The sequence below is a fragment of the Gymnoscopelus braueri genome (assembly GCF_963280865.1).
Source record: "Gymnoscopelus braueri genome assembly, chromosome: 15".
Lineage (NCBI taxonomy): Eukaryota > Metazoa > Chordata > Actinopteri > Myctophiformes > Myctophidae > Gymnoscopelus > Gymnoscopelus braueri.
In genome coordinates this window covers 1,319,219-1,331,994 of record NC_137620.1, presented here as the reverse complement: position 1 = coordinate 1,331,994, position 12,776 = coordinate 1,319,219, and the positions used below count along the sequence as shown (strand labels likewise).

At 43.7% G+C, this 12,776-nt stretch overlaps 1 protein-coding gene across 1 annotated transcript; it reads right to left on the bottom strand.

Annotated features, from left to right (window-relative positions):
- Window positions 1-2,525: 2,525 nt before the first annotated feature.
- On the bottom strand, window positions 2,526-4,327 carry LOC308101790 (acyl-coenzyme A diphosphatase NUDT19-like). The gene has a single exon (XM_080451267.1). The coding sequence runs from the start codon at window positions 4,319-4,321 to the stop codon at window positions 3,092-3,094; it is 1,230 nt and encodes a 409-aa protein (XP_080307393.1). The 5' UTR covers window positions 4,322-4,327; the 3' UTR covers window positions 2,526-3,091.
- Window positions 4,328-12,776: the final 8,449 nt, after the last annotated feature.

Here is a 12,776-nt window from a genome sequence, read left to right as displayed (position 1 = left end):
AAAGAAAAGATTGGCACGTGGCGGCTTTAAATCGGTTCGCGTAGATCTACGTGATTGGCAGTGAAATGGTTAATGGCGAGGTTACCATACCAACAGATGATAGAGAAGGAGATAACAGAGTGTACATAGGCACTGTAAAACAATTTCATCAAGTCTCTGTCAACATTAAATCTGGCTAATTTCCTTAGACAGAAAAGGCGTTGCTGTCCCTTCTTACACAGCATGTCAGTATTTACATCAAATTTCAGTTTGCTGTCAATAATCGTGCCCAGGTATTTGTAACTGGGCACAAGTTCCACCGGCTGGCCACAGATGTCAGTGTTAAGTGTTTTAGGTTTGCTGTTCTTGGCTACGGGTACAACAGTGGACCGTTTCCAAAGGGAGGGTACTCTCTGCTGGCTAAGAGATAGTTTAAAAATATAATAAAAAATGGGACCTAATTGTTCAGCACAGGTATTTAGTAAGCGGCCACCGATGTGGTCCGGGCCTGAACTTTTACGAGGGTTGCATTTTTTGAAGCAGTTGATCACATCCTGCTCGTCAAAGAAAGATCTGGAGGGGGGGGCAGACAGAAGTCTATTCCTGATCTCAGAGTGATTTCCGCTGAAATCATGGGTGTCGAATCTAACATAGAAATCATTGAGGCTCTGAGCCAGTTGCTGGTCACAGTTGTAATTGGCTAATATGACCTTTTTCCTGCCATTTTCTTTCAGCCCTGTTATGGTTTTCATACCATCCCAGGCAGAGCCCAGGTTATTTGCTCTAAGTTGGCTCTCGATTTTTTTTCCTTGTAAATCTTTTTACTAGCCCATACCTCTCTTTTAATTTATTTTTGTATACTTCTCAGTTCAACTGTGTTTCCCTCCTTAAAGGCCTTATTCTTCTTTTGCAAAAGAGATCTAAGGGAGTTAGATACCCATGGTTTAGAGTTTGGGTACACTTTGATGGTTTTCTCAGGAATAACAATGTTCTCACAATACAAAGACCAGCTAGTAACAACATCCGTCAGTTCATTGATGTCGGCAGAGGACTCAGAGAACATGTCCCAGTCTGTGCTCTCAAAGAGGCCCCGGAGGGTCTCACAGGCGTTGTTATCATTCCAGTTCTTAATGCGGATGCTCTGCACTTTACCACGTTTTAGAGCAGTGCGGTAAACGGGAAAAAGGTGCACACAGTTATGATCGGAAGCCCCCAGGGGCGGGAGGGGTACAGACTTGTATGCGTCCTTGACATTACCAAAACACATGTCTAAGGTTTTGTTGGACCTAGTCGGACATGTTACGTATTGATGGAAGTCTCTGAGAGTCTTTTTCAGGGACACATGGTTCATGTCACCAAGGATGAGATTTGGTGCGTCAGGGGAGATTAGTTGTAGTTTCTGTACAACCCTGAGAATCTGCTCACAGGCGCTAGCCTCATTAGCTTTTGGATGTATATAAACGACTGTAATAATTATCTGTGGGAACTCCCTCGGCAGGTACGCTGGCCGCAGAGAGACAGAGAGCAGTTCAACGTCAGGGGTACACAAACTCTCTCTAACAATGACAGATTTAACATTGCACCAACGCTCATTAATATACAAACATACCCCCCCACCAGTTGACTTGCCCGTAACTGAGGCGTCCCGGTCCATACGGAAGGGTGTTCCGAAGCCATCGATCTCCAGATCGGTGGCCAAGTCGCGTTCGGATAGCCAAGATTCCGTGAAGGCTAGAATGCAGGAGTCCCTGAAGTCGTGGTTGCAGCGGGTTAGGGCGTGCAGTTCATCGGTTTTATTCCGGGGGGACTGCGCGTTGGAGAGGATGATGGAAGGTAGCGGAATGCAGGAAAGGGGCTGTGTTTTCCTCAGGCGAGTGCCTCCTCTTCTCCCACGCTTTCTGACCCGTTTTCCCGTCCAACGGGCTCCGGAAGGGTCGCAGGGTGTCAGTAGTTCCGCAGGGTTCGGCCGGATCAGGTCCGCGGGTGACTCCTGAATGTTGCTCCAGCGAAGTAGCTGTTCTGTGGTGTACTGGGTTCGAGCTGGCCGATTGGGAGACAGTAGTGAGTGTCCCAGGCTCCATGTAAGCTGAAACACCAGTAACGCCGAAAGCAGGGCGAGTAGATGATCCATGGCTCTATCCAGGCCAGGTCCGATCCGACAGAGTGTTCCTGCTCTAGGGCTAGAGAGTTCAGGCTCTGTGAGAAGAAAGTTCCCTCTGTTAGCCTAGCTCCGACTAGTTTAGCGGCTAGCCGTTAGCCGTTAGCAGGTCTCTGTAACTCCTGTCGGCGACCGTCCCCAGATCTAGGCTAAATACGAGCCACACTGGGGGGAAGTTTGTCAGAAAGTTGACTCAAACAATGATGCACCACAGGCTCCGTTGTCAGCCTGGACAAAAAATACGTAGAACGACAGAAAAACACACAACAACACACAACAACAAACCAAACTACACTCGCGCTGCCGGTCGCTGCGTGCGCTTTTATTGAATACTTTATTAGTCAGAAATATACACAGCACATGGTACAGTCAGACATTAAGGCTTAAAGGATAACACAAAATAGTCCTGGGGACTTGTGTTTCCATTGTGGTCCTATGTATTCAATTCATCAACATAGCATATAAAAACAACAATAATACATGTCATCGACAATTGCAAAACACTTTATGTACAAAGGAGAAAAAGGAAAAACGGCAGCAGTGAATGACGCCTCCTTTCTATGGGAATTTGCATTTTACATCCCCTGGACACTTGTACACTGGGGGGTCCTTGGAATGAAAAGGGTTGAGTCACTGGTGTAAGACCGACAATTTCTCTGAATTTGTGGAGTGTAACAGGGCCACCTGTTAGCCTTGTGTTGTCCTTGTACAGAGAGAGGAAAGAGGTGCACCACCAATGTAGACACTGCGGCGTGACAGCGGAGCTAACAACACTGCAGAGCTAGAGACCCTGATGCTAGACAGGAGGGTGTGGAATGTGGAGGGTAGCGATTCGGGCATCCCGAGTTGGTGTCGGATAGTCTGCACTCTCACATTGCAACGCATTGCATCTGTGTTCTTCATAATATAGCAACACCGGATTTGAGCTTCAACATGACCTAAAATAAGGCTGGGTCAGAGCTGACTGTTTGGGCCCTGTCCCGGGGCAGGCGTTTGGAAAGGCAGCAGGTGCTTGTATTTGGGCTTGATGGTGACCTGCAGAGTTGGGGTGTAAGGGTCCCTGTCCACGAACACCATGCGATGGAGAGCACTGTTCTCCTCCTCTTGATGGTCCACCAGAGAAACGTCTGCACTGTCATCAACTACCACCTGCCCTGAGCCATCGACTGGGTACAGCTTGTCCCCTGGCAGCAGTGTCATGTAGCTACTGTCTGTGATTACGTGGATGGGCAGCCAGTGCTCACAGCCCTCGGCGGCACGGCGGCTGGCGAAGCCGTGGAGGTCGCTCAGCGAGGGGAAGTGACACATGCGGCGGAGGTCATAGAACTGTGGAGGGGGGATCCACAAGTCACGGGCCTGGTAGCTCTGCAGAACCTCCGACGGTGTGGACCACTTAAAGTGCACGATCTCCTTCTCATCCTGGAGCGTGTGAGGAGGAGTCTGCTTCAAGCAACACATGAAAAAGGCAGTGTCGTACCTCCTCTCCTTGCCGTAGAGGCCGCGGGGCGTCAGCCAGTTGCCCCACTCATGCAGCGCCCAGATGTTAGGCACCATCTGCAGCTGTCTGCACATGGTGATGAAGTTGGAGGGGTCCCTGTTCACCAGGGACCTCCATCTGTCCAGCTCGCTGCTGGAGCACAGCTCTTGTACCTGCTGTTGTGGCCGTGATTCAGGTGTTTCATGCGTGATGCTTTCCATCAACGTGTTCTCCTGTGTTTTATTCAAGACCAGCAGCACCCCGCTCTCCTCGAAGGTCTCCCGCAGGGCGCAGATCCTCAACGCCACCTCCCCCGGCACCGGAGAGCCCAGTTTTACCCGGTCCGTGGCGAAGATCGGAGGTCTGGTCTCCGCCGGCTGTTTGACATGACCCAAACCAAGATTCGGCAAGTTCCTGAAGGCTTTAAAGATGTCCATCCATTCACTGGAGAAATCGGAGGGTTCCAGCAGCCCACCGGGGAACACGTATGCGTTGGGCATGAAGCCGCTCGTACTGCTGCGTTTCAGCAGCAGGACGTCATAGTCAAAGCAGGACGCTGGTGGAAGGCTGGCGTTGGCATTGGACCGGCCTGGAGGACACGTGCCTTGCTCAGGGGTCTTAGGACCCAGATGTAGGCCCAGATGTGTCCTTCCTGCAGCCAGGATGAGGGTGGCTGCTTCTTTCCATTGCTTCAGAGCCGTGTTCATGCTTTATCCTCTGATCCTCTGATATCGGTATAAAAGTCGATATCGAACATCCCTAGTACTATCCTATATTAAAATGTGCTAATGGGAGAGTGGGCCGGTGGGCGGGCGGACCTCTGACGTCACTCTGACTCAGCCATAACCATATAAGTAGTTCCCAATGCAGCTACACCCAAATATGGAGTGTGTTGTCTAACCTCTATACTGATGACATCAGTGATCTCCATAATGGGCATGAAAGCACACTGGGCAAGACCTGGGATGTTGGTTGTCTAGGCGGAAATGGTTGAATTTTGCGGAAGTACCGCCCAAGGAAATGACGTTGATGCTTTACAAATCTGTAAACATTCTCTGTGAATGAAACGAGTGTTGTGATTGGTCAACAAATATCGTTTCCGGGGGAAACACGTAAGACGCAAATCCTGTCCACTCAGGACTTCCGAGACATTCTCTGCTTTAGGTCGTGACCAGGCTCTTCTCTTCGCAGATGAGTGAGGCTGGGAACGAGGCTAGGATGAAAGGGACAAGGACTGACAGATACAGATATCTCCATATATGGGCAGAAGAGTGACACAGACAGACGGGTACAACGGGTAGGCTACTCTGACAAATCCCCCAACACTAAGACTCAGACCTATTGGTCGGATCGGCAGTGCGACGTAGGTGTGAGGGCCGCGTAGCTGCCCGAACCTCTAGTTTGTAAACACATCTTCAGGTGTTAAAGAAAAGTGCTGATGAAGCAGAATGAACTAATCTGCTAGGGAATGTAATTAAGTCCTTATCAGCTTTCTCTGTATCGTTGCTTTTGGGGGGAAAACCTTGCATATCCAAAACAGTTTTAGCGGTGCCAGCTGTGTGTTTGTCAGTCCGTCCGTCCGTCCGAGCACGGCATTAACAGCTGCAGCATTAACAGATGCAACAAATTACACTAATTAAACACAAACAGGAGACAGTGCAACACACGTGCCATTTAAAGACATGCGCACACACACACACACACACACACACACACACACACACACACACACACACACACACACACACAGGGGCCCAACAGTCAGCACACACACACGTACGTACGTACGTACGCACGCACGCACGCACGCACGCACGCACGCACGCACGCACGCACGCACGCACGCAGGCGGGCGGGCGGGCGGGCGGGCAGGCAGGCGGGCAGGCAGGCACAGTGCCGCTTCTCCCTACACGCACACTACGCAGGTTGCGTGGGGCCCCGACTACCCGCCGAAAAAAAAAAAAAAGTGTGTCCTGTATCATGCTTAGGGCCCCTGTGGAGTCTAAAGCGGCACTGGGCAGGCACACACACACACACACACACACACACACACACACACACACACACACACACACACAGCCCAACAGTCAGCATACTCATCAAATAGAGTAGTACCGCCTGAATACCAGCGCCCACACATCAAAAAAGAGTAGTGCCGCCTGAATGCCAGCATGCATTCGTCAAACAGAGTAGGCACCGCTTACTCACATTGGGTGGGATTTTTATTATTGATTTTGTTTTAAAATAAAATGGTAAAAAATTGCAGATCTACGCGAGCTTGTAGATCTGCCTTTTCACTTATTTTCACAACTGAAACTCAGAGCCATCTGTTATAATTATCTTATCTGGTAATATTATTATCGCTGTCGGGCAGAAATCTTGTTTCTCCATACATCATCTTTTAATGCTTTTTTTCCCTCATAAATAAAAGCCCCATTGTATACTTTGTCCTATCCAGTGGTGGAAAAAGATTTAGACATGTATTACTTAAGTAAAAGTATCAATAGCCTACTGCAATAAAGAAATACTCTCTTACAAGTAAAAGTCCGAAATTCAAAATGTACTTGAATAAAAGTAAAAAAGTTTGGCATCAAAATGTACTGCCAGAGTTTATTCATAATGTACTCACCCACTGCCAGGGTTTTTAATAATTTTTTTATAGAAAAAAAATTGAATTATTTGTCCGTTTATTTTTTAACATTGAAGTGAATGGATTTCTTTTTAATTTTTTAATTAATTTAATTAATTCGTTGTGAATAACGGAAAAAAATGTATACTAAATAATTAGAGAAACCTTTTAGAAATTCAAAAACAATTTAATTTTTTTCTTTTTTAAGGGGAGAATTCTCCCCTTTGGCGGTAAACACCATTGACTGAAAAGGGGAGAATTCTCCCCTTTGGCGGTGAGTGTGTTAAAGTAACAAAAGTAAAAGTGCTCATTATGCAGAATGTCCCATTTCAAGTTTTCAAATGTATAAACACCTTTTGAAAATAGCAGATCTACAAGCTCACAATGTGGTTAATGTATGTGTTGTAATAATAATCAAAATCTACAAAGTAACTAGTAATTAGTTACAAGTTTTCAAATAATTGTAGTGGAGTAAAAGCACAATATTTGCCTCTGAGATGTAGTGGAGTAGAAGTAAAAGTATTAGAAATTGGATATACTAATTTTACTTAAGTACAATACTCAAGTAAATGCACTTAGTTTCTTTCCACCACTGGTCCTATCACAGTGTCATGCAAATATAGTACACATTTGGATCTACAAACTCACAACGGGTCACAACGCGACACTTAAATGATTCTGAATTTTTATTTATTTATAAATAAACAATCTATAATGACATGCCCAGAACGGGGATGCCAGGTTGAAAGTGATTAAGCGTGTCTGTGGGTTTTATAAATATTGAACCAATGAAAAGTTTCAGGTACTTTCTTTTTACATTTCCTGAAAAATATATGGACATACATGGTTCCCACCTAGTGTTTCCAGGTCTGCTTATTATAAGCGACTTTGGGCTTGTTTTTCCTGTAAAGTTGCTAGTAGCCTACATATTGGTAGTTGCGGGTTGCATTTTTTGGGGCTTGTTTCTAAAGTGCAGTTGCTTATTTGGGCTTGTTTAAAAAAAATATATATAATAATGTTTTTTGTTTAAACCAATGGTTCACCAACATTTTCACGTCAAGGACCCCCAAATGAATGTGTTTGTCCACCGTCTTCCCATCTGAAATTATAATTTGTGCCAGGGACCCCCGTACCAGATCCACGTAGGCCTACCAGATTTGTGTTAAATATATTTTTTTAAATTCCCTCAAGATTGTTTTGAAAATAGCAGATTTACAAGCTTTTACATGCTTACAACGCATAGCATCAAGACGCGTTGTGAGCTGGTAGATCGGCTATTTTCAAATAGCCGGTGTCAACCGTGCGCGTCTTGAGCGGATTTTGGAGTTTATTTGTTTAACTTTATTTCGGTTTTAGGGTTAACCTCTGATCCACCCGTCCCCCCCTCCCACGAAAGCCCCCCGTAACCACCCGTCCCCCCCCACGCCCCGCACGCAACCACTCCGCCGCGCTGGCCCAGGCCGAGCTGCGCTAAAACGCACTGTCTGTGCCTGTGGTGGCCTACTGAAATCTATAATAACATAGTAGTAATGACAAGGGTGCAATTATATTCAATGATATTTAATTGTTTTGTGTAAAGCACATGGCTCATCATGCTTAATTAAAGAGAGACTCACTTGCCTTTTCTTAGTGCTTTTCATTGTTTGGACAGAAGAAATTATAAACATTTAGACAATATTCAATCATCATTATATAACAGACATTGAACTGGTAAACTGGTGACAGCATGTCATGGATAGCACATTAATTCTTAAACAAAATTGAGGAAGAAATAAGAATACAAATAAAATAAAACAAACCAAAAAGACGCCAATAACCCCTGTCTTATAAAAACTGCCAAAGTGGGTCTGGGTTATCTGACATGACAGGCTGTGCCACTCTGGTTTTTGTGCTTTCTGCCGCGCGATGTGCTCGCAGCCAAGTCTTGACATAAGGCTCTGGATTCCAGGACCTGAGCGGAGGTCCATGCTGTCTAATAAACATCAGAGCCGACACACGTTCTGTATGCAGTCGCAATCACGTAACCACACCTACAGGACAAGTTGATTGATTGACAGCTGTCAGCCAGCAGGTGTGGTTGATCTTCTTTGATTTGAATTGAGGCGCCCTCCTTCTGCCTGCCCATGCCATGGCTCTATTGGTCGGTTGTTGTCAGTGTTGACATAACAACCAATGGAGGGATTAGCTCTTGAGTCTGACTCTTGCCAAGTCTGCTTATTTTTTGGCCTGTGGACCACCCCACAGGGTTTTCTAAATCTCACCTGCACAACCCAATATTATGCTGTTGTTACAAATGTGTTGCTTTTAAATGTGCAAATGATTTTTTTTTAAATCATTTAAAAAAAACAGTTAGAGAAGTCAGGGAGCGCCGCTCCCCCGCGTCCCCCCTCCATTACACCCCTGTTCTTTTGGGCTTCTCTTCAAATACCGGGTTGCTTGTTTCTCTCGCAAAATCTGGCAACACTGTTTCCCACCTGACTGCTATGAAAGGGGATCATTGTGCTATCACACAGCTCCATTTGAACGTCTTTCAGAAAACACACAGTGGTGTAAAGTAACTAAGTACATTTACTCAAGTACTGTACTTAAGTACAATTTTGAGGTATTTTTACTTTAGTGGAGTATTTCCAAATTTCAATACTTTTACTTCTACTCCGCTACATCTCAGAGGCAAATATTGTACTTTTACTCTGCTACAATTATTTGAAAACTTAAGTTACTAGTTACTTTGCAGAGATAAATTATGATATCATGAAACATACATTAACCACTTTAGCCCTATTTTATACCTTGGCTATTTGAAAATAGCCAATCTACAAGCTCACAACGCGTTGTGAGCTTGTAGATCAGCTATTTTCAAACATTATAGTACTTTTAGTTTTGGTACTTTAAGTATATTTTGATGCCAATACTTTTGTACTTTTACTCAAGTAACATTTTGAACACATGCCTTTTACTTGTAACAGAGTATTGTTATGTTGTGGTATTGCTACTTTTAATTAAGTAAAACATCTGAGTACTTCTTCCACCACTGAAAACACACCACTGTGATGTTCTGTGCCGAACAATATTGTTGTTTTCAATTACATTATTATGAACTCAGCAATATGAGATGGAGGATAAGCTCCAAAAAAAAAAACATCCTTCCCTATAATCCACCCTCTGCCTTGTGACAAATGAATAATGGTGTTAATATATTTGCAGGGAGAGCGGATTTTAATCGCTGGAGCGATGTTAACTTTTTTATTGAGTCTGGTTCTGTTTCCCTGCCAGAGCTTTAATGAAATGACAAAACAGAAGCTTTTTATGATTATATTTTACCATCTCTTTGTCCTGAACCCCATCTCAACATCCAGACGCACGCACACGCACACGCACGCACACACACACACACACACACACACACACACACACACACACACACACACACACACACACACACACACACACACACACACACACACACACACACACACACACACAATAGTAATATATTCATACATTAATTTATAGTAATAGAATTCCTGATGCAAGTGTTCTGTGGTGTTGCCAGAGAGAGAGAGAGAGAGAGAGAGAGAGAGAGAGAGAGAGAGAGAGAGAGAGAGAGAGAGAGAGAGAGAGAGAGAGAGAGAGAGAGAGAGAGAGAGAGAGAGAGAGAGAGAGAGAGAGAGAGAGAGAGAGAGAGAGAGAGAGACAGACAGACAGACAGACAGACAGACAGACAGACAGACAGACAGACAGACAGACAGACAGACAGACAGACAGACAGACAGACAGACAGACAGACAGACAGACAGACAGACAGACAGACAGACAGACAGACAGACAGACAGACAGACAGACAGACAGAATAAAAGTAAGTGGATAGTTTTCATAATGTTTCTGATACATCGAATACAATTGCAGGGTTTCACTTTATGTATCAGAGTGAGCTGTCAAGTTCACAGTGAAATGTAGATTTCACTGTGTAGCGTGTGTGATTCAACACAATGCTTTTAATTATGTCCCTATCTCCTTTCTGTCAGAGAACACAGACTAATGGATCAGAGTCGATAAGAAAAAGTGTGGATAATTATATTCTTTTGTCTGCCTCCGCTATCAGTCAACAGAGGCTTCATTTTCAGACACAGCTAAAGCCACATGATGAATATAAATGTTACTGTTAGATGAGCTAATAGAGGCACTGGATATCAGCGGTGGAAAAAGTACTCAAATGTTTTACTTAAGTATAAATCTATACTGCAATGTAGAAGTACTCTGTTACAAGTAAATGACCCAAATTAAAAAATTACTTGAGTAAAAGTACAAAAGTATTGGTATCAAAGTGTACTTCAAGTACCAAAAGTAAAAGTACTAAAATGTTTGAAAATAGCAGATCTACAAGCTCACAGCGACGCGTTGTGAGCTTGTAGATCTGCTATTTCCAAATAGCCTAGGTATAAAATAGGGCTAAAGTGGTTAATGTATGTTCCATGATGTAATAATTTATATCTGCAAAGTAACAACAATGCCATTCCACATCAGTGGAATGGCATTGTTGTGACATAAAATGGAGAAAGAGGAAATTCAGCAAGGTGCACTAACCACACAGTAACATTCCGAATGCTATTTTAATGCTAAATTAACTCTTCTCAGGATTCCAAGAATGACATCAGCATGAGTCGTAGAAATTACCCAATCCAGCTGTTCCCTAGGGGGTGCAGGGCAGCTGTTAAGCAATTGATTTGGGTGGAATTAATTCACTGTTTTCACGTGTACATAAGAAGATTTACCAAAATGTTATTTTATAGATGAGGTTTTCAGCCACCTGCTGTTTTTTTTGTTGCATGAAATCATATTTTTGTTTTCTTAGATTTGTGCGTCTTTTCAGTCCAGTACCAGGCTTTTATTTGAGTAAAGTCCAGGAAGTTGCCTTCTTCCACACCATATGGTGTGTTTTTCTCAAGCTAGGGGTGTCAATTTTGTTTCTCAAAATATGATGATTTTAAGCCTCCGGTACGATAATTTAACATTTCACATCAGTGCTGGATCTTAAGTTGTAGTATCACGTTCTCTGTTGTCTGCGCTTAGGTTCGAGTTTGAGTTATGTGTTACTTACTGGAGTGTTGTGTAAGTTTGTGTTGTGAATGTTCTCTGTGTGGTTGTCTAATATGTTGTAGGTTATTCTGTGTTGTCTGTCTTAAGTAAAGTCAAGTTAAAATGTGATCTTTGTTTACTGGGTTTGGTGTTTCTGAGTTCCTGCTTTTTAGGTTCAACCTTGTAGCACAACTGACAAAAAAGGACACAAATTCAGGGAATTCAGAAACACAATATCAGCTTTTCATCCATGTAGTTTTCTGTGCCTGACTGAATGTCAAGTTTCTATTGGCCACGCTGGTATTTGTCACAGTGCACAGAGATGTGAACTTTGACCTTTGCTCGCTTCGCTGTGTTCCACGCAAAGACAAACTGTCGAGGGTGCTGAACAACAGCGTTGCCATGTCCACTTATTAGTGACTTTGGGCTTGTTTTTCTGTAAAGTTGCTTGTCAATATTGGTAGTTGCGGGTTGTGCTTTCTAAAGTGTTGCTTATTTGGGATTAATTATTATTTAAACCAGTGGTTGTCAAATATTTTCATGTCATGGACCCCCCCAAAGTAATATGTATTTATTCCTAACCCCTAGCTGATAATATGTTGTGCCAGGGAGCCCCGTACCAGATTTGTGTAGTTGGAATGTTAAAAAAATCGTCCAAATATTCCACATTTAATTTCGAGCTCTTTTTTGAAAATAGCAGATCTACAAGCTCACAACGTTGTGAGCTTGTAGATTGGCGATTTTCAAATAGCCGCTGTATTCAGTAGGCCTATATACTGTAGGTTTTAAGGTGCTCATGTGGCCTATAGTCACTTCTTTTGGGCTTGTTTTCCTAGACCTGCCCGTTGCTTATTTCTCTCACAAAAATCTGGCAGCACTGCTGAACAATGCTAAAAATGCTAAAATGTTTTTCAAAGTGCAGAGCGATGCTGTCTCCACTAGGCTTAACTAACCCTGTGACAGGCTGTGACATTCCACCCACACATAACACTGTAACCCTGTGACAGCCTTTACACCCACACGTCCACAAGGCTCTGAAAGCTAAAAGCTCTATTTATCACATTCAACTCCCAGAGTTCACCTGTGAATCCTTTGACACTTTGGCTGAAGATGAAAGACATGTAAAATGTGCGTCGGGATTCTTTCCCCCCTGCAAAACGTTAATGTGGGTCCATGAGGAAAAGCTTTAGAGATGTGGCTGGAAGGAATGGAGAAACAGTACATGGTTTGACATCCCGGTGAAATACGTTACTTTACGTTAATTTACTTGAGTAAAAGTACAAAAGTATTGGTATCAAAATATACTTAAATACCAAAAGTTAAAGTACTAAAATCTTTGAAAATAGCAGATCTACAAGCTCACAACGTGTTGCGATGCGACAAGTTGTGAGCTTGTAGATCGGCTATTTTCAAATAGCTTAGGTATAAAATAGGGCTAAAGTGGTTAATGTATGTTT

Bases quoted from the DNA above. Each gene is read 5' to 3' on its own strand.
- LOC308101790 (XM_080451267.1), bottom strand. From the start codon at position 4,321: ATGAACACGGCTCTGAAGCAATGGAAAGAAGCAGCCACCCTCATCCTG.